This window comes from Myodes glareolus, chromosome 6 (genome assembly GCF_982192425.1).
Source record: "Myodes glareolus chromosome 6, mMyoGla1.1, whole genome shotgun sequence".
Classification (NCBI taxonomy): domain Eukaryota; kingdom Metazoa; phylum Chordata; class Mammalia; order Rodentia; family Cricetidae; genus Myodes; species Myodes glareolus.
Genome location: NC_142031.1, coordinates 70,032,337 through 70,059,968, shown reverse-complemented (window position 1 = coordinate 70,059,968; position 27,632 = coordinate 70,032,337). Strand labels below are relative to the sequence as shown.

The 27,632-nt window shown below is 40.5% G+C and overlaps 1 protein-coding gene across 2 annotated transcripts in view; it reads left to right on the top strand.

Annotated features, from left to right (window-relative positions):
- Positions 1-11,774, top strand: part of Gprin3 (GPRIN family member 3) — a 67,415-nt gene extending 55,641 nt beyond the window's left edge. For both annotated transcript variants that reach the window (XM_048439629.3, XM_048439630.3), the window contains exon 2: positions 1,049-11,774. In XM_048439629.3, the coding sequence (XP_048295586.2) occupies positions 1,157-3,427 (2,271 nt within the window). In that variant the 5' untranslated portion in view covers positions 1,049-1,156 and the 3' untranslated portion in view covers positions 3,428-11,774. The remainder of the gene's footprint in view (positions 1-1,048) is intronic.
- Positions 11,775-27,632: the final 15,858 nt, after the last annotated feature.

Sequence of the window (27,632 nt, the reverse complement as noted above, 5' to 3'; positions counted from 1 at the left end):
GATATTTTTTCAACTTGAATATGATTAATAAAACAAACCTTCCCTTTCTTTCCTTTTAGAGCAATTGTTCCCAACCTTCCTAATGCTGTAACCCTTTAATACAATTACTCAGATTGTGGTGCCCACCAACTATAAAATTTTTATTGTTACTTCATAACTGTAATTATGTTCCTATTGTGAATCATAATGTAAATGTCTGTGTTTTCTGATGGTCTTAAGTGATTCCTGTGAAAGGGTCATTTGACCCCCACGAAAGAGGTCAAGACCCACAGGTTGAGAACAACTGTTCTAGATATTTTACTAGTCCTCGCTATTAGATCCTTTAACAGACTTGAAATGCTCCTTTTTCCAAAGACTAAAATCTCTCTAACATCCATGCCTGTTTCTGGATACTCTGTTGCAAAGATTCTTGATCTCCTCAGGTCTGCGTAGTGCTTCACAAAGTTAGTCCCAGGAGCAATGTGGGATTTTATTTTTCTGACAAATCAGATTACAATGACAACTTCTGAAGTAATTATGTTAAAAACTCACGCAATACACAGCCCTGGAACGTGAGCAGAAACTCTCCAGTCAAAATTATATTAGTGCAGCTGGAGTATTTTCTCAGTCTTTCTACCTCAGGTAGATTTTTATATCAACAGATACAAGAAGTTTTTGTTGTGGTTGTGTGTGTGTGTGTGTGTACGCGCGCGCACGTGTGTCATTTTGTTGTGATTTGCTTGTTTGTCGGTACTAGAGAAGGAACCTGTATCAAGGGCACCACCTCCTAGGAACAGCTCTGCTCTTGAGCTTTCCCACACCTTTGAAGAGAGGGTCTCCCTCCCTTGCCCAGGCTTACTTTCCACTTGTCCTCTGGCCCCAACAGGCCTTGAAATTGTGACCCTCCTGCCTTTGTCCTCTGAGATCTGGGAAGACAGGTCTGTACCACCAATCTAGTTTCAAATAGAAAAATTTTAATGGACTTATGCAATCCTAAGTAGCGGCTCACTATTTTCTTTCCTCCTGCAAAGGTATGTATATTAACAACACTGTTTGCTTGATTCCCCAGGCCAGCTCTTCAGAGGACTCATCCCTATATCTTCTCTCTGAGCTCCGACTACTTCCTGGGGAAAACATACATGGAACAGACACTGGAGGGCTCTTGGAAAGAAGTCCCATGGGGACTGTACCTGAGTCTCTGAGAGTGACTAAAGCCTCCATAGTGACAACGTCTGGAAAGGAAGAGGGTCGAGGAGAGCTGCAGAGTATCTCCCCACAGCAAGCTGAGGTAGAGAGGAATGCTAGTGGCACTGGCGATGCCCCTGCTGAACTTAGCCTCAGGCTCAGTGCAGCCGCCACGGAGGCCCTGATGCAAGCTTGTGTGCATGAGACCAGCCAGTCAGACATGGCATCTCCGGGTGTCCTCCATGAGGTGGAGCAAGTGTCACCCACACCCAACACTCCTGATGACTCCCAGCTGCAAGGAAGCAAGGAGCTGGCAGCACCAGGCCCAAATCCTTCGGCAGAAAAGGAACTTACATCTGCACACCATGTCATCCAAGGTGACCTGCCAAATGCCAGCACCTGTCTGGTACCTGAAAACTCCTTGGGCAAATCAAAGGCAAACTCCAACAGTGAGAAACCCGAGAAGTCAGATTGTCCTACCAGGGTCACCTGTTGCAACAGCAAAAATCAAATGCTCTGTGATTTTCCGTCTCCAGAAAATAGCCAGGGAATTGTACAGGCTTCAGATCCAGCAACGGCAGGTCACCCGTCCTCCTCTGCAGACAGATCTGGTGGGGAAGGGCAGAAAGCCAACAGTGACACCACAGTTGTGTCCAGTGAACCTCTACCAAGAAGAGGATGCTCAGATAACAAACGACCCTCTGCCACTGCCTTGAACACCACGAATGAAGGATCTGTAGATCTTCCGACATCCTCCCTCACCAGCAGAGATTCCACCTGTTGTCCGGATGAAACAAAAGCGCCGCTGCTAGCGCAGCTACCAGCGTCAAGGTTCAAAGAAGCCAGTACAATGACCTGCCCTGCTGAAAGGGAGGCTAAGGAGGTCCCAGGCAGGGCTTGGCAAGACGCCGAGGTGCAAGCAGTGGCGAGTGTGGAGAGCAGGTCTGTCTCTACTAGCCCCAGCATCCTCCCGGCATTCCTAAAGGAAATCCCTGCTCCTGAGCCCGAGAATGGGCAAGAGAAGCTACGTGTAGTTTGCGATGGCAAGGGCAGTGGGGGTCATTTACTGGAACTCTCTAACAGCATGGTAGCCCCCCAAGAGTCAAAGCTGTGTCCCGGCATTGTACCGCAGGTACACATCCAGCCAGCTGCTGCCACTCCTGCAGCTTTCAAGGTGGAATGCAAACCAGAGAACCAACCAGGAGAAGCCCTTAAATCCTCACTGATGGCTTCCAGTCAAAACCAGGATAAAGAAGAAGAAGGGCGGTCTTCAGCAAGCAAAGAGGCAACTTCCGGGCAGCCTGCAGGAACTAATCCTGGCTCCCAGAAAGATAGCCCCACTGACCAAATTTCCCTCCTGACTGGAAGTCAAGCTGGGATAAATCATGGGTTGGGGAACTCTGAAGGCAGGCCATCTGAATATGTAGTGAAAACTACAAATGACCACAAAACACAGGCGGACCACAAACCACCTGACTCCCGTGGAGGTGCCGGTAAAGATGACCAGCTGGAGAGCTCGAACCCCACTGATAAAAGAGGTGCAAAGGATGGGAAGCCTGCTTCTCCTCTTATTGTAAAAGACCACACACCTGCGACCACCTGCTCCCTAGATGCCAAAGTCCTACTACTGAATCCTAAATCTCAAGAAACTGAAGGTACAGGACCAGAGGCCAATCTTGCACCTTCCCCAGGGAGGAAGAACCAGCAGAACACCTTGGAAGAACACAAACAGACCAAGACTGCCACAAGCCTGAGCCTGCCATCCGATGGCACCGGCGACTCAAGCCCAGGCTCTGGCAAGAGGACCCCTTCTCGCTCAGTCAAGGCCAGCCCACGCAGGGCCAGCCGGGTCAGCGAGTTCCTGAAGGAGCTCAACGTGACCGCGGCTGCTGCCCAGGTGGGGCTCACACCTGGAGAAAAGAAGAAACAGATGGGTGCCGACTCCAAGCTGCAGCTGAAACAGTCCAAGCGAGTCAGGGACGTCGTGTGGGACGACCAGGGCATGACCTGGGAAGTGTATGGTGCTTCCTTGGACCCAGAGTCCCTGGGAATTGCCATCCAGAACCATTTACAAAGACAAATTAGGGAAAATGAGAAGCTAGTTAGAACACAAAGTGACCAGACCCGAAGATCTATCTCCTCAGATTCTTCTTCAAATAAGAAGCTCAAAGGGAGACAGCAGGGCGTTCTGCAGTCCATGTTGCAAAACTTCCGGCGCCCCAACTGCTGTGTCCGCCCGGCCCCATCTTCTGTGTTGGACTGAAAGGAAACAGCCCCGCTCTATGAGCTGTGGTATTCCTTATGTCTATCCATATCAGTGCTTAAGAGTTTGGATTTGTTTTGTTTGGGGTTTGTTGTCCTTCTTTTTGTTTCAGACTTAGCTATTCCAAACTATCCGATCCTCCACACTGAAAGAACTCAAGAAGTGAAGCAAAGCTTGGAGGTGGTCTGTACCCCGAATTCAGAAGAAATAATCTTCACTGAGGTTTTCCTAATTCGTCATTGCTTATACAAACACATTTTTACTACACGTGAGTCGTGTGGTACATCCCCTCAGTTTATCACAGGGTGGTATTTCCACTAAAATATCCACTTTACCTTAAAACTAGCAAAAGCAACTATTAGGAACACTGTGATGATTTCTAGTCTTACTGAAGTAAGGATGCTAGTACCACAAAAGTTAAGTAGTTCATAAAAACCTTATTATGAAAAACTGAAACAAATTCAGCTAATCCCTGGGACAAATAAGATAAAATGAAAGTAGTCAAAAGTATATAATAACAAATTTGAATTGTCTATAAGCATCCGAAGCTAACCCTTTTTATGTGAACAAGTTCTAGTTAGAAAGTTTAGCTGCGCCTCCAAACATGAGTACTGCCTGTACCAAATATGAATTTAAATCTGTACATTTTCCTACACTGGAAGCAAAGTGCATCTCTCTGTCCTTCTGAGCAAATTAAAATGGTATTTTCTTACACTAGGGGAAGAATATGTGAGTGGAGTCGTGAAATTAAGGATAACAGTAAATTTTGAATTGTGAATTTGTCCTCTGGTAACAGTTTCCAATTCCTTAAAGGTACAACCTAGATTTTTCCATATTTATCACTTTTCTGAGACATCCTTTAGAGTTTTTTGTGAAATCGTAGCTTTGGGTGGCCATGCTGTCTCACTGGTTTCTACAGAAGGATAAACATGGACCATGGGGCCATCGTTCGGGCCCTGAGCCGGGGTGAGAACAGTAACTTGCACATTGGGGTAGTACGGAGAAGGAGCACAGCAAGCATTTGGGGAAGGCCTTCCTCCCAACATTCATTGTCGCTAGGCAGTGCTGATCTGACGGTTGCTGTTAACACATGTGGAAGACAGAGCGGCAGTTAACTGCCTTTGCTGAAATCACTCGCCAGCAAAGAGAACCTGCCATGTGGTTTTTGTTTTCTTTTTCCTTCAGAGACTCAAATAGCTAGGGTATAGCCAAATATCCACATTGGCTTTTTTTTCAATTTATTTCTGTTTTGTAGATTATAAATATAAAAATTATACCTGGGCTCTAAAACCAAAGCTGCATTGCCTTTGGTGTCTAGGAGAGAACTTGACTGTGGATAAGTAGGCCACAGTGACAGCACTCTCTGAGTCGGAGAATGATAATTACGGTGTTATACTTGGAGCTTATGACGAATTTTTAATAAGGCACATTTTCAGTTTCCTACTAATTGGCCTCTATTAAGAATGCTTTATAAAGTAGAAATTACTGTCAAATTGCTGATCAAATTGCTATATTAATGATTAGAGATTTAGTATAAAACTCTCCTTTAGTATAAGTACCCATTTGTCTCAGATGCCTTTGCTGGAACTTAATCTATCTCCCACCTTGCACACACTGGCGCCTTCTGTCGCATGGCAGCACCCATGCTGTGTATACACAGAGTACCCCGTGAATAGCCAGGAGCTGCTGTCCACAGGACCCACTCCAGATGGTGGGCCCTAGCAAGCCTTTCCTCTGAAGTGCTGCAGCAGGCTGCTTGTACAAAGAAAGAATTCTGATCGGTAATAATGTTTGTGGGATTCGAGTAAACATAAAATGCCTAGATAGTTCATGTAGCAGCGGCCTGAGAGAGCTGTAGGCATCTGTCCCAGACTCAGTAAATCAAAACCGTTCAGGTTGGTGTTATAGTTATACCTCTCAACCCGAAAACTTAAGAGATATTTGATTACTAAGTTTGGTTTTCTTTGGTACTAGAACGAAATTCTTAATTTCTACAAGACTCTGGAAAGCATCACAAAGTGGTACAAAGAGGTTTTGGCTTTGGTCCTTTTGAATCTTATCGAATTGAGAGCTTTTAGAAACAGCAGTGGAAATGACTTTCCAAATGGATACATTAAGCTGAGAAGCTCTTCAGGTGTTTATATCACAGAACCTACCCGTAGACATGCTTGGAGTGAAATCCTATTTGAAGTTTTTCCTCCCCATAAGCCTGTGACACCGCATTTGACCACCAGGACATCACTGGAACCCCTTGTCTTCTTTAACATGGTGTCTTTCCTGGCACACTCCCCATAACTTGTTCTTCTTGCCTTATCTGTGTGACACACACTGGATTGAGAGTTATTTGTGTCACTCATTAATTTTTTTCACATGCCATTTAGACCTTCCCAAACACATCTTCGATTTTAAATATAGATATATTGTAAATGTTTTATTTAAAAAAAGAAATAGAAAGGATTTCTTGCATCAGTCGTAAAGGAAGTGAGAACTCAAGGTCTAGAAGTTCCTCCAGCGTTTTACAATGTAAAGATGCTATACCACTTACGAAGAAAATACTAAAATTCTTAAACCGTAATTACTCTGTTTCTGTAACCATGAGACAAACACCCCAGCTTCCACTATTTGTTTATTGTGAATGATTTTATAACAACATCTTTTTGAATTAGTGTTTTTGATGCCAGGTCCACCTATGTAACATACAGTAAAAACACTGAGCAACTCTTCATTTTGAATAAATGACGTAAGATAAATATTTTGTTATATCAAAGTTAACACGAAACCTGTGTTATGTATGTATGTCCAAAATGAAATAGTTGTAAAACGGATTTATATGTTTTCCTACCTTGATCAGTTCAGCTATCCAGACTGTAATTTGGTCTTTGATGATTTTTTATTCTTAGAAATCATCCAACACTATTATTTTTGATATCTCTATTCCCAGTGTTATAGATTAAATATAAAGCTGAAGTAAGTTGGACTAAATGTGTCTGTAAAGCTCAGAGGTTGGACTTTGTAACCAAATCCTTAGCAGGAGCTTGCTATCTTGAAGAGAAAGATGAAGATAAGGGTATTGTCATTTGGTTGGATCTGAGAATCTTGGAGTTTTGCTGTTCTCAGTTTGTGCTGTTTGGCTTCATTTGAGGATCCTCCATCATTCTGGGTATGGTGTATATACCACACCAAAAATAGAACACAATGGGGTTTCAACTTTTATTTGTAGGGGGTGTATGGCAGTGTGCTTTTAAGATCACCTGTCCAGTCATTTTTGTATTCAATTTTACATTTACTGAAAATACGTGAGAAATCACTGTCTCCTTTTACTTCTACAGTGGAAGTGTTTTTAAAAGACCCTCTTCTCGTGTCACATAATCCTCCATATTTCTTGTCTACTTTTTCAGATCAGTATCAAGAAAACAATATGTTAGAATAACATCTGCATATAGGTATATATGCGTTTATTAAACCCTGGCCAGTTGTGGCCTTTTGCAGACTCAGATTCACTAATTAGCACAGTGCAGCAGTGGAGCTGATTCTGTCTGCTCTGGCTTTGTTCTAAGTGATGTGTGAGAGATGAACTTGTGAACTCCCCAGTGTGGTGACAGACTGAGCTGACAACATTGTCACTACCACTGCTTTGTCTACATGATGAGTGAGAAGCCTTCTTTCTGACCATGTCAGTACCCACTGTGCCACATTTAGACCCGAGCGTTTTGTTTTGTTAGCAGTGTCTTTTGATGTGTGCGCAGCCTCTTTGCTTCTTTCCAAATGCAGGTCGGCTGCTGCTGCCTGCCCCCCCCCCCCCGCCCCCGGGCAAATGACACTGCGGTCTGTGAATCTCCGGCCATCCTTGGGACCTTACCCTCCCCTAATGAAATCCTGTAACTGATAAGTGACAATAAAAGTCATCTGTGCAGACACATAGGCTTATAAATAACTATATAATTTTGAACAATTTTCCAAAAATAGCTTTGTAAATACTCAAGCAGATTTTCCATGAACTTTGTCTTACTTTTGGAACAGAGACTATTCTCTTTGACTAAGAAATTCAACTAAGTTTGATTTCAATAACCAAGAAACTAAATGAAGAAGTGAGGTGGGACCTGTCTGTCTGATGGGGACATGTGCCAGAGGTCTTTACTGCTGCGTTTAACGCTGAAAACTCACCAGCTCAGCTACTCACTTGCCACAACCGAATAACCTCTCTCAAAGTAAATCCAATACATCTGTAAATGTATGTATATACAAACAACAGATGATCCTGAAGACACTTTGGCTGTTAGGAAAATCGAGGTGACAATAATTCTAAACGACATCCAAATAGCTGCAGTCTCAGTGACATGGTGGTGGGGGCCAGAATGGTGCAACAAGATGTTATTTCCACATTTTTTTTTATAAGACCTAGATATCTCAGAAACCAATTTGAGGATAAAGACTGTTGATTGTGAAACCAAAGCCAAGCAATACCATGCCAAAATGAGGCAGTTGTACCAGCAAGTGCATCAGCTGTGGGCACACATTATGTAAGTATAGTTTCCCCTGTGAAGCATGACAATCTCAGAGGACACGTGGAGGGACAATTTCTGCTTTCTGTTGGAAAGTCTGATGAGATGCTTCACATATGGAAACCGCACCTATGACCAAGAGCAGAGGTTAGCTTGCATCTCTGTCTCATTCCAGCCACGCCTGAAGAGGAGTCACTAAAAGTCTTGCTGGCTTCCAATTCAAACCAGAACCTTTATCAAATAAAAGGACTGAATTTACAGGAATTTCTCTTCCAGGACACTAGCATGACGTATGCAATGCTCTTAACTTGACATAGTGGATTGCCAGACGTAGCAATGAAAAGCAGGCTCCCAAAAGGTACTGAAACACAAGCCCTGCTAGCAAAAGGAGCCTCAAATAATGCCTTACAGAGAATGTTCTAGATACTTTCTGAATACTAATGACTCATCAAGTGTCTTTCTGGGTTCAAGTTCAAAATTAATTGGCTGCAAAGTTTTAGGAATTAAGTCACATATTTTGCAATTCGGAAAAGACACTGATGATCAGCCAACAAATGATATTTATGATGAGATGTTCTCATGATTTACGAGCGCTATGGAGAATTAAATGGGAGAGAACACCGAGCCTCTAGATCTCTTCAATGTGAAAATGTCATCAGTTTTTTTTCCTTTAGGTATAAAATTATAATTTGGGTTTGTTTTATTTTAACATTGCTGCTAGTATTAACTTTTCTTATTTTAAAAATTAACCTGTCTCTTTTGGGAAAACTTCTAAGTATTAAGCAGTTTCTTTCTGATTCATGTGACTTATTAACTCTCTGTGAAGGTGGTGTGTGGAGCAAACCACCCCCGATGAGCAAAAGAAGCTTGTCTTTGTCTGGAGACATTCTTACTGATTTCAGTGTGGATTCATCGGCATTCATTTTAGACCATGTCTTGGAGTAAGTCACGTTCTACCGTGTCTTAAAATGACACATTGTGAAATGACAGTGTCTAGTCCTACATTAGAAGGAAGAAATGACTAGTAATGCTTGCTATCAGGGGATCTACAGGTACCTAGTATTAAAGATGACAGGAGTCAACACAGCCTGAAAAATCAAGAAAAACTTTCAAGTATCAATTCCTAAATCTCTATATTTATTTACCTCTGCTGTACTAATGTGTGAAAAATATGTTGTGCATAATACTGTAGCTGGTTGTGGTATGTCTGTACATTCTATAAGTGTGTGTAGTCCGTGAGTAACTGCCACTTTCATGTGTAGGGAAAAAAAATCGCATGCTATAGCCCATTTAAAGGCTATTTCCTATTGCCAGGTAGGCACATTCAGGAAAGTGAATAAAATCAACAAAAATGTGCATGTATGTTCAGTAACAGAGTAGATTCTTTCAGTTGATGATGGTCAAGAGGAACCAGGCTTGGTTTGGTTTTTTGTTTGGTTTGGTTTGGTTTTTGTCATCTACAAGAGTAGCCAGCATAATTACCACAAAGACTGAATGGAGTGATCTGTACATTTACATGTTACTAAATATGCCAGAGCTAATTTCACATGTCATTAGTCACAAGTAAGGTCAGTTCTTTGACCACTGGGCTGATTTACATTCCTCACACATCCTCTGTGTTAAGTGTGTGACAGTATGTACATTCCATGGGTGTGATTGTGTACATACCTTGTATGAATTATCTAAATTCTCTAAGCAGTTGCAAGAAAGCAGAATGAAGAGATAATTATTCAAAAGCCTCAAAAGGGCTAATCAATATGGATTTTCATTTTCTACACATAAAATGTGTATATAGCCAAATGTAAATATCATACCCAAATTGATGTGCACACAAAACACACTTTATTCATACCACTACATTTGAATAAATCGTTAGCATATTAAAACAACTGATTAGCAGCTACATCTTTCCATGACTTTCATATTTGACATCTATTAATATTGAACTCATGATCCCTCTTGAGTGTATTACACCCAAATGGCGTGTGAAAGTCCTGCCTATTTAACATCTCATTTAGTCTGGTATCTGAACAGTTTCAGGGTATTAATAGTTTTTTTTTAAGTACAGAACTATATCTGGAAATGACACACACTGGGGAAAACTACTTATATTTTGGAAGCTGAATTTGGGCCTTTACCAGTATTCATACTCACAGTCTGACAGAAAGTTTACATTCTTGCTGAAAGTCTCCCTAGCTTTCTCCAGTGTACATAATCATTCAAAGTAGAGATAATCATAGGGATTCTCTTGATATTGGTAAAGCCATGTGTACTCACACTGAAGAGAAATAAAAGTTCAAGGTGAAAATAAGTTATAGGCCCTGTTGGTAAGAAAATAGAATGAACAATTGAAAGTTCCTTAAGAAAGACTCAGATACTCTACAGACTAATCCAAAGGCCAGAGCCGTTAACCAGTTATTGGCAATACTAAAGAAAATTATACAATCTGTCAGTTTTCAGAAAGGAATTGACCAAAGTTCTCTTGTTTCTTTTCAAAGAAAATCTCTGCTAAATAAAAATTAGAGACCAACATTCTTAAAAAATTTGACCCCAACTCTGTGGCACTAAAAACTGTTAACTAGTTGCTGGGCTGACAATATGAACAGAAATATCAGCATTGCTCCTCGATAGACATTTCTATTCAGTACAAATACAACCACTTTTACAAAAGGTTATGAATAGTATTTGAACACACATTCATGGGCTAGGAAGTGGATGTATAGTCTTCACACCTTAGAGATGGGTAAGGTTAACCATTGTACAAGCACTACATGACAGCAGATGGCTGGGTTCACCTGTGATAAGAATACAATTCCTAAAATCTTGATGTTCACTAATTTTGCTCTTGCATAAAATAAATGTATGTACTCTTGAAAAATGTATACAATTTAAATATCACCAAAATATTCCATCAATGTGACAATCATTTATGGACACTGACCAAAATAAACTACCATATTCAATCACTGAACAAATGGTAATATTCAAAATTGAAAGTATGAAAGTAGTTATGACATAATGTCTTTCCATAAAGGTCATAAAATTGTTTAAAAAAGTTCTCTTCTCTTGGACATTGTTCAGTAAACTTCATTTTTGTTTATGGGAAGATCATGCTTATATAAAGATAATGATTTCTTAGACTGCAACCTTAATTTTGCATTTGCCTTTGGTTTTTTAATTGGTATTTAAAATACTGAGGTTCAGCTGGCTAGCTACTTTTGTCCTTAAAAGTTTCAAGATATGATTTTTCTGCATCTTGCTTCCCATAATAAATATAATATGAAATAAAATTTCCTATTCTATTGTTGCTTCTATTGTCACCATTGCTGTGGAAATTGTTTCAGGATATACCAGTCAATTGATGTCCTGGCTGACATTTTTCTACTAGGAATGTGCAGTAGAGCCTAGAGTGTTTACCATGAAAGATGTGTTTTCCTTAGATTAGATAGAATTCTTATTGGGTCAGCAGTACCTCCTGATTATCATACACACAATTCTCTTGCACTTGAAAGACTGAGGTGGTGGGGAGATTGAATATATCTGTATGTTTACATGCATTTGTGTTTGTGTGCTTGTGTGCATATGTGTGTGTGCACATGCACAAACCTGCATGGAGAGATGTAAGAGCTTAGTGCTGCTGAAACTATAGGCATGATGGTGGAAACTGGATTGCCTTTCATCCACACCCTGCTGTCTTTCCTCCAAGATTATTGCTGTGCGTTTCCAACCTCTGTTCCTGAGTAAGTAATTGAATCCTGTCATCGTGATTCCCAGAAGGCAAAAGGAAGTTCAACCTTGTCCTTGATTTGGTCTTGATGATTAATTAAATGAACATTATACTTTGACCTTTTTGTTTCTTTAAATCTGTTTTCATTTTACCAAAGAACTTTCAAGCAGAAATATAAGGTTTATAAACTTAAACTTTCCAAAAATTTGATTAATTTTCCATAAACTGTAAACCAACTGTTCTCAACCTATGGGTCATGACCCCTTTGGGAGTTGCATATCAGATATTTACATTATGATTCATAATGGAAAAATTACAGTTATGAAGTAGCAACAAAATAGTTTTATGATTGTGGGTCACCACAACATGAAGAACTGTATTAAATGGTCATAGCATTAGGAAGATTGAAAACCACTGCTTAAAACAAATATTTCGTTAAACAGTGATAGCTTTTTCCTGTAGTCATTCAGTCTTTCTAAATTAACATGTGCATCTAAGCACATCTAAACATATACTGTCACAATGTCAAATGGTGCCTGGGGTGGCTATTACTCTTCTATACTAAGATATTCTATCCTGGCCAGGTGATGGTGGCATATACCTTTAATTCCAGGACTCGGGAGCAGGTGGGAGGCAGAGGCAGGCAGATATATGTGTGTTCCAGACCAGTCTAGTCTACAAGAGCTAGTTCCAGGACAGGCACCAAAAATCCAAGAAACCATGTCTTGAAAAACAACAACAACAAAAGATATTCTATCCTGGCTCTGTTAAGCCTCAAACATTTCCATTCTAGGAGACACTGTCTGGCAGTGGTCACAGGGTGATTACACTAGATTGCTGTCTTCTTATGTGACTCTTCTGCCAACTATTCTCACCAACCCCCATTTTTAGGTTTGAGAAATGTGCAGAGTAGGTCTTTCGCATCATTTGGCTTAGCTGGAATGATATTAAATAAAACTTCTTATGCAAGTAAAGTTGTTTGTGCTAAAGGATATACTGTGTGATACACTGCAGCTTCCATGGTGAAATTTTTTAAACTTTATTTTATTTTATTTTTTATTTTCAGGGGTGGAGATAGTGGGAAGAGAAGATGCGCTTGGGGTGCATGATTTCTTTGTGAAATTCACCAAAAATCAACAAAAAGCAAAAAATGAAAACAACTATTGGTTGTGAAGAAAGACCATCCCTCTCCAAGCCTTACATGATGACTTTCTGAGAACCAGGCCATCTTGGTCTATTTTAGCTACATAATACACATAATCAACTTGGTGGCCCATCAATGTATTATTCATAGCTCCAGAGGCTGAGAAGTCCATCAGAAAAAGTTGATTTGTTGTCTAGTGGGTGGCTTCTTTAGCTTAAAGATAATTTTACTTCACTGTATCCTCACATAATAGACATAGCAAGGAGTGCCAGGCTTCTTTTATAAATGTGACAATAGTCCCATCTGTTATGCCCTAATCACATGCCAAAGATGACACCTCCTACCATCACATCAGGAGTTATGATTTCCATGTAAGTTTTTGGTGAATAAATATATTTATTTGAACCACAGCAGATATATTTATTTTTGTTTTCTTTTTTCATTTTCTATGTAAGAGTGTTTTGCCTATATGTTTGTTGCATGTATGCAGTGACCACAGAGGCCAAAAGAGGTCAGTAGACTGACTAAAACTGAAGTTACAGGCAGTTGTGAGCTGCCCTGTGGCCTGCAGATTCTGGGAATTAAATACAGATCCTTTAGAAGAGCAGCAAGTGCTCTTAACTACTGAGCCATCTCTTCAGCTCCATTGACACATTTTTAATGAACTTGAATTTACTAATCTATAACTAATATTGCAAATGCCAACATTAGTTCATTTCCCCCACACACACACATCATTATAAGTTATTAGGGAGCTAATTTTTAGAGTTTCAAAATTTGTAAGTATAGTATCTACACTAACAATGTTCTGCAGCCAGAATAAATGTTCTGAATAAAATGTAGAGAACTAACATGATTAAATTCATATTATCTGGATGAACACTAAACACGCTTGAAGTGCTTCTCTGGAAGGAGGATTGGCATCTCTGAAATCTTTAAACCTGGTTTGTTCCCACTTTGCATGCCTCAGTTAAACTGTACTTACAAGGAAGATAGACTTCATGAAGGGCTGGAAAGGATTTGCTAGATATCTATATTCTTTAGCCTATAATGAAAACTAAGATAATGAATAAATACTAACCATTCATCTGAGCACTTCCATATATATCTGAACCTTGGATGATGCTGTGTAAAAATGGACACCAGGTCTCAATAACATGTCCTATTTCCATTGACAGATTCTTCAAACAATTTAGATGATCAAAGGGATGCAGGGTAGATACTCTTGATGTCAACAGATCCTGGGTTCAAATCTCAGCTTCAAATTTATGAACTGGAATTCTTGACTGAGTAATTTAATTTTCTAAATATGGAAGCATTCATATATAAATTGAGGATAACAATAATCTCAAAAACTGTAGGGAATTTAATTGGATAGACAAAACAATTCCATTCTCAACTCCCTTGAACTTCATCTTCTCTTTAGATGGAACTTTATCACTCTATTGCTAAAAGCCTGGAGTTTTGCCATTTTCTTCTCCCTACTACACTTTCTGTAAACCTAGATAACTGCTCAGAATAATTTTAAACATGACTATGAGACATCAAATTGACTTTTAAATTATTTCCTTTTGTTGTTTGAAGCATGAGGACAGGCAATACTTCAACCACTTACAGTTGTCAGATCTTTGAAAAATAGGAAAAGATTTTGATTAATTTTGTCACATCATGTATGATTTATAAGATTAAAGTCAAATATTAATATAAAATGTTACCAGTTCAAAAAAGGAGAGAAAGCTGAAACAAACTTGGAAAGTTTAGCTATGTGAAAACCTAAGCCTTAAATGTGATTTTAAAAAAAGATTCTACATATGAATTGCTAGAAAAGTGACATGATTGTCATGATCATCTAAAACATAGGAATAATATCTACAGATCACTTTGAAAGAAGACCAATAGAACAGAAAAATCTTGAGTCTACACAGTTTTATCCTGAAAGATGAGAACTTCCATGTTGCTAGAGGTTAACCTACGAGTCTACGTTAAAGGGTTAAGAGAAAGAATTTCACCTTATTAAGAGATCTGCAAACTGAAGCTTCCTGGTGGTGTCTGAGTATCTACATGATACTGAAGAGGAAATATTCTCCAAAGAATCTACAGAAGCCATGGTCAGATAGATGGGAGCACCTGCCACTTCTGAGACTGAAGCACCCAAAGAAGAATGAACATTTCGGATCCTCTCTTCCTACTCCTTTATCTTCACCCAGACTGTCAGAAATAAAAATTCTGAGAGTAGAAGAAAAGAGTCAAAATCACTTGACCTACACAGTGGTATATATTCATCATCTCTATATTGCTCTATTCAAATACAACCTTGGCTACTTACGAAGAGGTTTATCTAGCCCACTTGTCTGGAGACTCAAGGGCACAGCACTGGTTTGAGATCCATTCTCAGCTGCCCCACATTGTAGTCAATAGCATAATGAACACGTGTGTAAGAGCAAGCTTGTAATTATGTGTTGAAATAGGAAGACAGGGATAGAGAATGGGTGAGTGAGGCTTTAATCCTTTATAGCAACCCTGGCATGAGAACTACCAAAGAAGTCATGTAATAGCTACCTCGCACTCATTGACATAAAGTTCTAAAAGTAGATTCTACTTCCCAAAGGTTCCACCCTGGACATAAAGTCTTCATTCACAATGGGACCTTTGGGGATATCAGTTAGATTAAGAGCACAGTATCAGGCAACAGAAAAACCTTCAGATAAACACAGGTGGATTCAGTAGTCACTGGGTTGCCCTCCCAATTCTATCTTGTGTCTCTGTTTATTTGTTTTTATATCTCTGTTTTATTTTTCTAACATTTCTAATTCACACCCTTACCCTGAACCGTATGAACCTGTCAAGATTAGACACTGACGGTTGTTGCCTCTGCATTGAATAATGACAGATGGCTCCCAACATGGGGCTCAAACCCATGACCCTGAGATTAAGAGTCTCATGCTCTACTAAGTTGCTTTCTTTCAAAACATTTTTTTACCTCAGCAATAGAAATGAAATTAGAAAAATTATCTTGAGTTGGATTAAGTTGCTCAGTTTGTGGTTATTCATTATGTGGGAATTGAAAATTAATAAAATATCATTTCATTCGAGTTGAGATTCAGAATAGCTAAAATTCAATTTTGTATCCAAGGATCTATTTATCTCTATGCTATCCACATCAAGAAACACAGACTCTCCCATTCTGAAGCATCAATGTTAATGAAATATTTAATAGTATTTATTATATGATAGTGACTGTCAGTAAAGGAGAATACTGGTGCAGAACAAAAACTAAGTTGCTATAATGTATAGACATGTATACTTCATAATGCATAGCTAATGGAGATATATGCCTTATATTCCTCATTTACCAAATGGGATAATTTGTTGTATTTATTTTTTGCTTATAGGAAACTTATACATAAATGAGTATACTTTGGCTTTTTTCTAGGCTGCTAAATTAAATTAGCAACGAGAAGTCAATGTTTAATCTATGTTAGTCATTATTTCAAGTTTCTTATCCTACTGTTCACTATAAGAGCCCTATGACCTTATCATTATGCTTATTTAATAGATAAAACAGCCAAAACACAAAGAAATTAAGAACAATGGGGAGTTTGTAGTGGTACCTAGACTTTCCTGGTATCTTTGTTATCTACTCAACTTGTCCAGTGTGGCCATCTTTCTATACACTGAAATTCTGAGAACCAAAATCACTGGTAATCAGAAAACCAGATGCGATTTGAATAGTGGTTATCTCCTTACAACATAATGTTTTCTCCTAATAGCCATTATAAAGTACTACTAACTTGGGCTGCCAGAGAATTACTATAGTTGTCTTTAATAAAGTCAAGAGAAATATTTCTAGTAGAAAATGAAGCTCGTTTCCACTAACTACTACCTATAAGGGCAGAAAGAAAGCAAGTATGGATAAGAATTTTTTGTTTGCATACAAAACCTCCAAAAACCCATTTTTTTCCTTTTTCAAGAAAAGGAAAAAGTAACTTTAGTTTCAGTAAATATTTTTCTTTATTTTTGAAGTTCTGGAATTAATTCTTGTCAAGATGAGTATGAGATTTATTTGTGTGACAGCTGAAATACAATTGCACAACTTAGAGGCTTTTTTGCTATTTTCGCAAATGATATTTCTTTCTACCCTCACTGCTATCTTAATAATTAATTATTAAATTAAATTTTTATGAGCTTTACAACTCATAAAATGTATGAATAAGCCTTGAGTATATTTTAAAGCAATTAGTAAAATGATTGGAAGGTATACATTTTTAATCGGATCAACAGTCTTTTCAATAGAGGAAGAGAAGCCTATCCTGACTTCTTTTCCCCTTTAAGATAAAATTCTTGTCTGCAAAAACTGATCCTAGTAACACCAGAGACAAATGCATGATCAGGATATTAAACTAATTAGGAATTTATGAATGATGGAATCCTTGCATTTTTTAAAAAATATGTGCACTTGCTTTCAAAGGAGATATATTTTCACAAAGTAAAAGTTATATTCCTGAAACAGTGCTTAAAACTGGCAATGAAGGCTGACTGAGAAGCCAAGGACACTGGAACTGGGTTTTGATTCTACTGCATGGACTGACTTTGTGGGAGCCTGGTTTGTTTGGATGCTCACCTTTATAGATCTGGATGGAGTGGGGAGGACCTTGGACTTCCCAAGGGGCAGGGAACTCTGACTGCTCTTAGGACTAGAGAGGGAGGGGGAGGTGGGAAGGGGAAGGGAAAATGGAGGCAGGGAGGAGGTGGAGATTGTTAATAAATAAATTTAAAAAAAAGTATTCAGTCCTTTTCTAAACTAACAGTCTTCTGGGATTTTGAGAAGGCACAAACGTGCAAGAGTAACCAACTGTTTTTTTTTTTTTATTGGATTTAAGACCTGGAACCCATACTAGCAACTTTTATTGAGGCCAAGAACCTGAGACTAGACGAGTCATGGGCCTAGGGGAAAACCTACTGCTATTATTCTACTAAATGAACATAGCAATAAAATTACATTTAATGACGTATGCTATACTCACAAACTAGAGTAGGATTCCAATACATGGTAACTAACAAAGATTTAACAACTGGACAATTGTGCTAAGAACACTTGACTTAGAAGCTCCCAGGCCTAAAGAGGATTTCTTTGTCACACTCCTTCTCTCAAGACTCAGAGATCTATGTGAAAGGGCAAAATGATTGTATGAGCCAGAAGTAATGGGCAACTCCAAAGAAACAGCTTTCCAAACAAAACACAACTGATACACATGCACTAGTTCAAACCATACAAAATCCCAGCTTGGAAAAGGGGAATAGATACAAAGTTCCATCCCTAGCCAAAAAGCCTTTTGTTACTGATTCCTGGTAACAAAAAAGAAAAAAAATCAGCTTTCTTCAATGGAGGGACACAGGGTCTGTGTGGGATATGAACCATACTCCAGGGAGGGCCTGATGTTTGGAACTAACTGACTAACACAAAACAGACTCTAGGTTTTTGTCCTTGTTTATTTGTTTTGTGTAATTTGTTTGTTTTCTTTAGCTTGTTTTGGATGTTTGCTTTTGTGTTTTGAAGAAAGACAAAGAACATTAATTTGACTGGAGAGTGTCTGGGAGGATTTGGTGGAAGAAAAAAATATTACCAAAATTCACTATATGAAAAAAATAAGCTAAAAAACAATAGAAACAGCTCTTTAGGAGAAATTAAATGAATTTGAAGAAAAAACAGAGAAGTATCAGTTCTCTCTGAGAGAATTCTAATAGATATGCAAGCAATCTAAAATTATAAAAGAAATTCTTGAATTTGAAATATACTCAGAGAAATTAAAAGGGTCTTAGAAGATACACATCGCAGAATAGATCAACAAGAAAAAAAGAGCAAATCAACAGAAATACAACCCATTTAGCAATATTCAATTGGAGAAGAAAACGGAGTAAAAAAGGCTGGCAGAAACTTTAGTACAAGGTTAAAACAGCAAATATTTGGGATAGTGTTCAACAAAGACTTAAGAATACCAATGCCCAAAAAAGATTATTCAAAGAAAAAGTAACCCTTGTTATTTTTTTGGCCCTTTAAGGGGCAAGCCACGCCCACTCCCAGCGACCCCCCCCAACCCCTGCCCCGCCATCTTGGATTCTCTCTGACTGTCCCCTCTTGGCATGGGCGGGCATGTCTCTCTCTCAGGCTCTTCTCTGTCTCTTCTTCTTTCTCTTTCTCTCTCCTCTAAGTATTAAATATCCAATCCTATTCTGTATGATTTGTCTGCCCATCTGCCTTCTACCCGCTGCCTGCTCACCGCATGGTGGTACCAACACCCCCCCACCACCACCACCGCAAGCCACTCTTCCGGGACCCACCGTGAGCAGTTCGGGACCCACTGGGCTCGCGGCTGCTCTGTGGGGGATCTTGCAGCATTTTTAAAATTGGTGTCTGGGTGACTCGGATATCCTGAACCGGGTTCTTTTTCCACTCCCACCACTGGCTTCCTGGACGGCTTCAATTGTTGAGTCGCTCCTTGTTCTGCTGGGGTTGCTTTCATTCTGCTATGGTTGCTTTCCTTTACCGGAATCGTGTTTGGATGGACCCCAGGGGTAGGTCTGCCCGCGTTAGTACTGTACACTTACTTTGTAGTGCATTCCACTGGGGACTGGGTCCTCAGTTTCTTTATCTTTTTTTTCATTTTTTCACTTCTTCTCTTTCCCTTTTCATTTCTCTTGTTGTAACCGCCACTGGTTTCTGAGTAACCTGCCCAGATCCAGCTAGGCCCATAGCACCCTACACGTGGATCGGGGATGCCCACCCACATGTCCTGGGTGTTTGCGCTATTTGTGCAGGTTTTCACGATTTTGGCTCTGGATAGCAACTGGCTCCCCGACTTTTAAAATTCCTTCCTGCTTTTCAATTCCAGTCATGGCATGATGCAGTTTTTTCGGTTCCAGCCTTTTTGTCTTCTCTGCAGCTTGTGGTGGCTCAGCAACAGGGCAGATCACGCCTTTAGGTCCCTCTCATTAAGCTTAAAATCCTTACAGCTCAAAAATTGTAGCTTTTTCCCCATAACACGTGGTCGCCACCATGTTCACTGGGGTCAGGTGACATTTTTGCCATCTTGTCTGAGAGCCAGATCACATGACTAAGCTCTGACAGTTTCACTTATGTATACCCTGCCTTTTCCCCCAGTTTTCACCAAAATCCTCTCGTTAATTCTGTTACAGGTGTTTTGCACACTGATGTACTTTTGATAGGGCCCATCAAGAGCATGAACGTTGCCCAATTCCTGTTAACTCTTTCTATATATAATAATAGTTCATTACTTCTCGTTTCAGACTACAAAATTAAAGTCTCATATTTTAAACTGGTATGCACTTTCAACTCTCTTACAAAAATCCCTTATATTTAATATTAAGCTGTTACAAGCAGTTTTTTTCTTCCTTCTGCTTTTTTACGAGTGTAAATCTTACCTGTTAAGAGCCAGTACAGTCAAGCTCAGACCCAACCTTCCTGACAGATTCTATACTGTATACCTAATATAAACAGCCCTCAACTGCTCAGAGATCTGGGGAATGTGATATTTAAATATTTAATTACTAGAAAATTTTTCATAACAAAAAGAGACAGGCTGGCTCCGAGCAGCAGCACTCTGTTTCCTCCATGAAGACAGAAGACAAATGGGCACAGAACAACATTCATCTGCAGTTCACATCGACTGCTGAGCACTGACCATTAGGAAAAACTGCCTTTCATCTAAACTAAAGACCTCAAGACGTGGACAGAATCACTGGAATTGACAGTCTAGCTACTCTGGTCAAGGTAGGCCTGTCTTCATACAGATTTCTTAGCCCACAGTGTCTTCTGGAGCCTGGCAGGCCCTGCACTAAACAGCAAAGGTCAAGTGCAACCTTCAGCAACCATGGAGGACCCAAAAGAGTAGCTCTGGGTGCCAACCAAGTAAGTTCTCTGTCATTTTTTAATCAGTAACTCAAATAAAATCTTATCCTTCTCAAAGATCTCTGACAGTTTGATAGCTGAGAGGTTTTGCCAGGTTACCTCACCAAATAAAAAATACTTTTCATTGTACAAAAATATGTCACAGTCATTATACAATGTATATGTCTAAAACTTCTGTTTTTACAAACCCAAGGAGTTCTTGTGAGTTCCAAGGAGCTGAATTAAAGAACCCACCGTAACCAGGTCAGATACATCCCCCTCAATTCCCTGGTCCTAAATTTTTTTTCCTTAATTTAACTTTGTCCTCTGTTCTACCAATACCTTAACCAGGTACAAGGGACACCAGATATTTCCATGCCACAGACACCATTCAGAAGCAGAGACCAGTTATGCCAGGATGTGGCCAGCACACAGCCTTCTCAGATTCCCCCAAAAGACAATGCCCGCAAATCAGCCGGAAGCATTCTTGAGAATTCGCTGCCCCAATTCCGTCAAACTGTGGTGTCTAATCTCCTGCTTTTTATTATAAAAAGGATCCGGGAATGTTATTCTTTTGGTCCTTTAAGGGGCAAGTCACGCCCACTCCCAACGACCCACCGCCTGCTCACACCTGCTTGCTGCATGGCGGGACCAGCCCACCCCACCACAAGGCACTCTCCCGGGACCCACCGCAAGCAGCTCGGGACCCACTGGGCTCACGGCTGTTCTGTTGGGTATCTTGCAGCATTTTTAAAAACCCTTAACTATACCCATCCAGGTAGTGTATGTTTTTTTATTGGCATACTGTGTTTGATTTGTTCCCATACCTCAGATTCAATTTTTTTCTGAAAAAAATACAATAAGGCAATATCAGCTTCTTAAAAAATTAAGTCTTTTTTTTAAAGAAAAGTTGAATTCATAGAAGTCAAGAGGAGCCAGGCATGGTGTCAAATGTCTTTAATCCCAGAACTTGGGAGGCAGAGGCAGGCAGGTCTCTGAGTTCAAGGCCAGCCTGGTCTACAAAGGAAGTTCCAGGACAGCCCGGGCTATACAGAGAAACCCTGTCTTAAAATATTAGAAGAAAAAGAGGAAGAAGAAGATATCAAGTGGACAGTTGTGGTTACTGTTATGGTTAATTGTCACTTTAAGAGACAAGCCTGACTATGTGTCTTCTACCCACCGCCTGCTCAGCCGCTTGCCGCTGGGAAACTGTACCTTCCGAGAATTTACTGGGAGCTGGGACCCGCCAGGGCTGGCAGCTCTCCTGGTCAGGGATTTGCTGCTTGGGACCAGGCACCGAGACACTCCCCCCACTTCCCACCCCCCCACCCCTTGGGCTCCCTGGGACCAGCCTACCCACCATGCACCAGCGCTGGACCGCGAGCTAATTGGCCCAGCAGCTGTCTCTGCCTGGGACTAGCTGCTCTGCGGCCCGCCAGGGATCTTGCAGCATTTTTAACAGTTACCAGAGGCTGAGTAACCAGGGTAGGGAAATGCTAATTTTTTTAAAGATGTTTTTTCTCTGTGTGTATGAGTATTTTGCCTGCATGTATGTCAGTGTACTACATGCATGCAGTGCTGGAGGAGGCCAAAAGATGATATCGGATCCCCTGTAAATGGAGTTACAGGTGGGCATTGCCTAAATTGATGTCACGACTGATCAATATTATGATTAGGGAAACGTTTTTATTGTAGAAATGAGTGAGAAAACAGCTAGAGGCATGTGGAAGAGTCCAGAACAGAGAGAGAAAGTAGACTGGACATGGCTAGTTGCCCGGACATGGCCAGCGCTATCTGTGAGAGAGTGGAAGATAGCAAGGGATAGAGAAATCATAGTGAGGAAAGCAGGAGAAATCCAGAGAGGGAGGCGGGGGAACCCTAGCAAGAATAGCAAGGATATAAGGAGAATGAGTAGGTGTGGGGAGGGAAGCCTGTGAGCTGGAGGGAGTGTAGGGTAGGTGCCAGGTGAAAAGGGCTAGCATACTTGCAAGGACTATTGAAATGTGTTACAGGTACTTGTGATGCTGAGGGAGCCTGAAGGACAACATGTGCTTTGTTATGCAGATAGACTTTGTTATCCATAAGTCCCTTTTGCCAGAAGGTAAGGGAAATGACACCTTTTGGTAGAGGAAAACTAGTTTCACAAGTTTCTGAGGAATGCTGACTTTTATCTGACCACCAGAAATCCTCCATAGTCCAGCTTGCACTCATTGGACTGCCTTTTGGAGTTTGGGGAGTTGGAGCTCTCTTTGACTCTACATGTTGTGCCTACCATGTCTCTGTATCTTGCCTGTCCGCCATGTGTCTCCCTGCCTGGGACCACCCGGGGAACGGCAGCCATCTGCTTGGGGACCTATAGCATTTCTGTTGCCTACTGCTGCCGGGGATCCTGCAGCATTTTTAATTTTTCCATAACACTGACTTTCAAATCTAAGTCCTCCGCAAGAGCAAATCCTGAGCCATCTCTCCAGCCCAGAATTGTTGGTTATGGATTTTATGATTTATTAAAAATGCTGACAGGTCCCCAGCGGCAGTAGACAGGCAGCAGGCTCTGGGAGCAGCCAGTCACAGACAGAGACAGCTGCAGGTCCCTGCAAGATCCCTGAAGCGGTTGCTGGTCCCAGCCAGGCGAGCAGCTGGGCAGGCTGGTCCCACCATGTGGGCATGTGTGAGCAGGGGGTGAGTAGAAGGAAGGTACATGGGCAGACACATCATACAGAATAGAATTGGATATTTATTACTCAAAGGAGAGAGTGTGGGGGAAGAAGGAGAAGAGAAAGGAGACAGACAGAGAAGTGTCTGAGATTGACATGCGCAACAAGAGGGGACAGAGAGAGTCTAAGATGGCGGGAGGAGGGCAGGGGTCACCGGAAGTGGGCGTGGCTTGTCTCTTAAAGAGACAAAAACCATATCATTCCCAGTTCTTTTTTATAGTAAAAAGCGGGAGATTAGACACCACAGTTTGACAGAATTGAGGCAGTGAATTCTCAAGACTGCTTCCAGGGCTGGAGAGATGGCTCAGTGGTTAAGAGCATTGCCGGCTCTTCCAAAGGTCCTGAGTTCAATTCCCAGCAACCACATGGTAGCTCACAACCATCTGAAATGAGATCTGATGCACTCTTCTGGCCTGCAGTCAGACACAGACAGAATATTGCATACATAATAAATAAATAAATATTTAAAAAAACAGCTTTATTTTTTTAAAAAAAAGACTGCTTTCGGCTTACTTGTGGTCGTCGTCTTGGGGGGGGGGGCTGAGAAGGCTGAGTGCTGGCCACATCCTGGCATAGCTGGTCTCTTTGCTTCTGATCAGTGTCTGTGGCATGGAAATGTCTGGTGTCTCTTATCCTGTTTAAGGTATTGGCAGAACAAAGAACAAAGATAAATTAAGGAAAAAAAATTTTAGGACTAGGGAATTGAGGGGGTATCTGACCTGTTTAAGGTGGATCCCTTAAAATTTGGCTCCCTGGAACTCACAAGAATTTCTTGGGTTTGTGAAAACAGAAGTTTTAGACACATAATGACTGAGGCATATTTTTGTACAATGAAAACTATTTTTAAGACTATGGAAGGCAGCATAAGAGAGAAATTTGTTTTAAAATTTGTTTGGTGAGGTAACCTGGCAAAACTTCTCAGCTATCAAACTGTATCAGAGATCTTTGAGAAGGATAAGATTTTATTTGAGTTACTGATTTAAAAATAACAGAGAACTCATTGGTTGACACTCAGAGCTACGCTTTTTTGGGTCCTCCATGGTTCCTGAAGGTTGCACTTGACCTTTGCTGTTTAGTGCCAGGCAGCCAGGCTCCAGAAGACCCTGTGGGCTAAGAAATCTGTAGGAAGACAGGCCTACCTTGACCAGAGCAGCTAGGCTGTCGATTCCAGTGATTCTATCCACGTATGGAGGTCTTTAGTTTAGATGAAAGGCAGTTTTTCCCAATGGTCAACACTCGGCAGTCGAAGAGAACTGCAGAAGGACTTTGTTCTGTGCCCATTTGTCTTCTGTCTTCTTTGGAGGAAATAAGAGTGCTGCTGCTAGGAGCCAACCTGTCTTTTTTTGTTATGAAAAGTTTTTTTTAATAATTGAATATTTAAATATCACATTCCCCAGATCTCTGAGCAGTTGAGGGCTGTTTATTACGTATAACTGCAGTATAAAATCTGTCAGGAAGTTTGGGTCTGAGCTTGACTGTACTGACTCTTAACAGGTAAGATTTACACTTGTAAAAAGGCAGAAAGAAGAAAAAAAACTGCTTGTAATATAAGGTTGATGACAGAACTGACAATAGTAGAGAAGAGCTTAATATTAAATATAGGCGTTTTTGTAAGAGACTTGAAAGTGCATACCAGTTTAAAACATGAGACATTAATTTTGTAGTCTGAAATAAGATGTAATGAACAATTATTACACACAGAAAGAATGAACAGGAATTGGGCAATGTGCATGCTTTTGGTGGGCCCTTACCAAAGGCATGCCACTAAGCAAAACACGTGTAACAGAGTCAACAAGAGGAATTTAATGAAAACCGGGGGACATGTCAGGGTATACTGAAGTAAAGATGGGAGGGCTTGGTCACATGACCTGGCCCTCAGCCAAGATGGTGGCAAAGTCACCAGACCCCAGTCAAAATGACGGCAGCCACATGTTGTGTGATAAAAAACCATACTTTTTTAAGCTGTGAGGATTTTAAGCTTAATGAGAGGGACCTAAAGATGTGATCTGCCCGGTTGCTGAGCCGCTGTACCACAACACAAGCCGCAGAGGGGAGCAAAAGGCTGGAACTGAAAAAAAAAAATGCACCATGCTATGGCTGGAATAGAAAAGCCGGCTGGAATATAAAAAAAAAGAAAAGCTGGGGAGCCGGTTGCTATCCAGAGCCAAAGCCAAGATTGTGAAAACCCGTGAAATAGCGGCACCCAAGGCCTATAACAGAATGTCTTCTGGAAATAGGCAGGATGCAAATCAGTACAAACACCCAGAACTCTTGGACAAGGACCATGAGTGGGGCCTAGCTGGATCTGGTCGGATGACTCGGAAACCAGAGAGGCTGGGGCCACTCTGAGCGGTGTTTATGACAAGAGAAGAAAAAAAAAGGAAAGAGAAGAAATGAAAAAATGATAAAGAAACTGAAGACCGTACAGGGAGTGTGCAGTGCTAATGAGTGGGTGGACTGACCCCTGGGGGTGAACAAGCAATACGTTGTTGCTAAGTAGGAACAGGAGCTCTGATCCAGCATTGCTCCTCCAGTGGTCATAGAAAAAAAAGACTGTTCTGAACATTTCAGATGAAAAGAATTTGAAAGCTTTCAGTATAGAGACATGATGTTAGAAATGATGAACATGCATAAGTTAACTCAATGTGAAACATTAATATGTGGAAAAATAACACATATTGTATAAATATACACAAACTTACTTTTTATGAATCTACTTAAAAATTGGTTTTAGTTTTCTTTCTTTGGACATTTTTTTTTATCTCTTGGAGGATACTTAGACAACCAAAAACCTCAATCAAATGTTCATATTGAGTTCTAACAGATTTTCTGAAGAGACAACCAAAACAAGGAAAGGGAAATAGACCCTTATTTCTGTGTCCTGAGGGAAGGAAAATCTCACAACACTTCTCCCAAGGTCCTCTCTGGGAGCTCACTAAATATTTTCCACCTCTCTGTAATTTGGGAAAGATTTTGTTTGCACAACAGAAGGAATTGCCCTTTTATGGGCTCTAGAAATGCATCAGCCTGAACTATCCTGAAATAGGAAGTCTGAGTGACAGTTGCCTTCTGCTGCAAAGCTCCAGGTGGCCTACCCCCAGGGCATTTTGGGGGAACCCAGAAGCCAGCTCCCCTCTACTCAGCCTTCTGCCTGCTAGCCTTGGATGCTCACTAGGTCACTGGGAGAGCACTCCCTCAACTCAGGCTGCAGCTGTCCTCTCAAGACTATGCCCTGACTCCTTAGACATGGGAAATAAGTCCTGGATCTTTGCTTTTCCAGAGACATCTTGACCTAAGTTTGAGATTCTCTCCTTCCCAGTGCCCTTCACCTCCAGAAACATCCCACAAAATGCTCATCTTTAGAACTGAAATGGACACATGTGGTGCCAGCTCAGTTAACCGCTGTGTATACATTTGTAAAGACCGCTAAAGGCTACTGATACACAAAAATGACTAGAAGGGATGAAAACTGCAGATAGACAATCGGAAAAACAGACCCCAGGGTCTGGAGAGGTAGCTGAGCAGTAAAGAGTGTGTGTCCTGCTTGTGAAGATGACATATGTTCTCTGTCATTCACCTTAACATGTCTGTTACTCCAGCTCCAGGGATCTGACATCTATGACCTCTGTGCACATCTATACTCACACACAACCCCTCCACACACACACACTACACATAATTAAAAAGAAAAGGCAATCATAAGAAGTTCAAATGCTAGTTTTATCACTTTGTGTCATTTACCTACATCCAAATGAAAGAAATGAACTGATTTGTAGAGATGGTAGAATCTGATGAGCCATGACCCACAAGAGACCTACATATAAATGAGAGTGCATATATAGCTAAAGTAGTATGCTCCCAAAGAATTTAAGTATAGTAGTTTCATTATTATTTAATATGCAAGTATTAATTTATCCTACATTAATATACTTGGGAAAATTAATTATATAATTTTTAAAAATTATACATTTTTTTTACTCCCTTATGAATTTGAGTGACTTTAAACTTCACTGTAACCAAAGTTTATGTTATTGGTACACTCTTTTGCCTTAATCTTCTCTGTAGTAATTACATCTATAAATTTCTAAACAGTTAAAAAAAGTCCACAGATCAGTGAAATTATTTCTTTTTCCTGTCTCCTTGATGGTATCTGATGTATGCTAAAGCCATCTAAGACAGTAAGATGATGTAGAAATCTTGATTCTGACAATG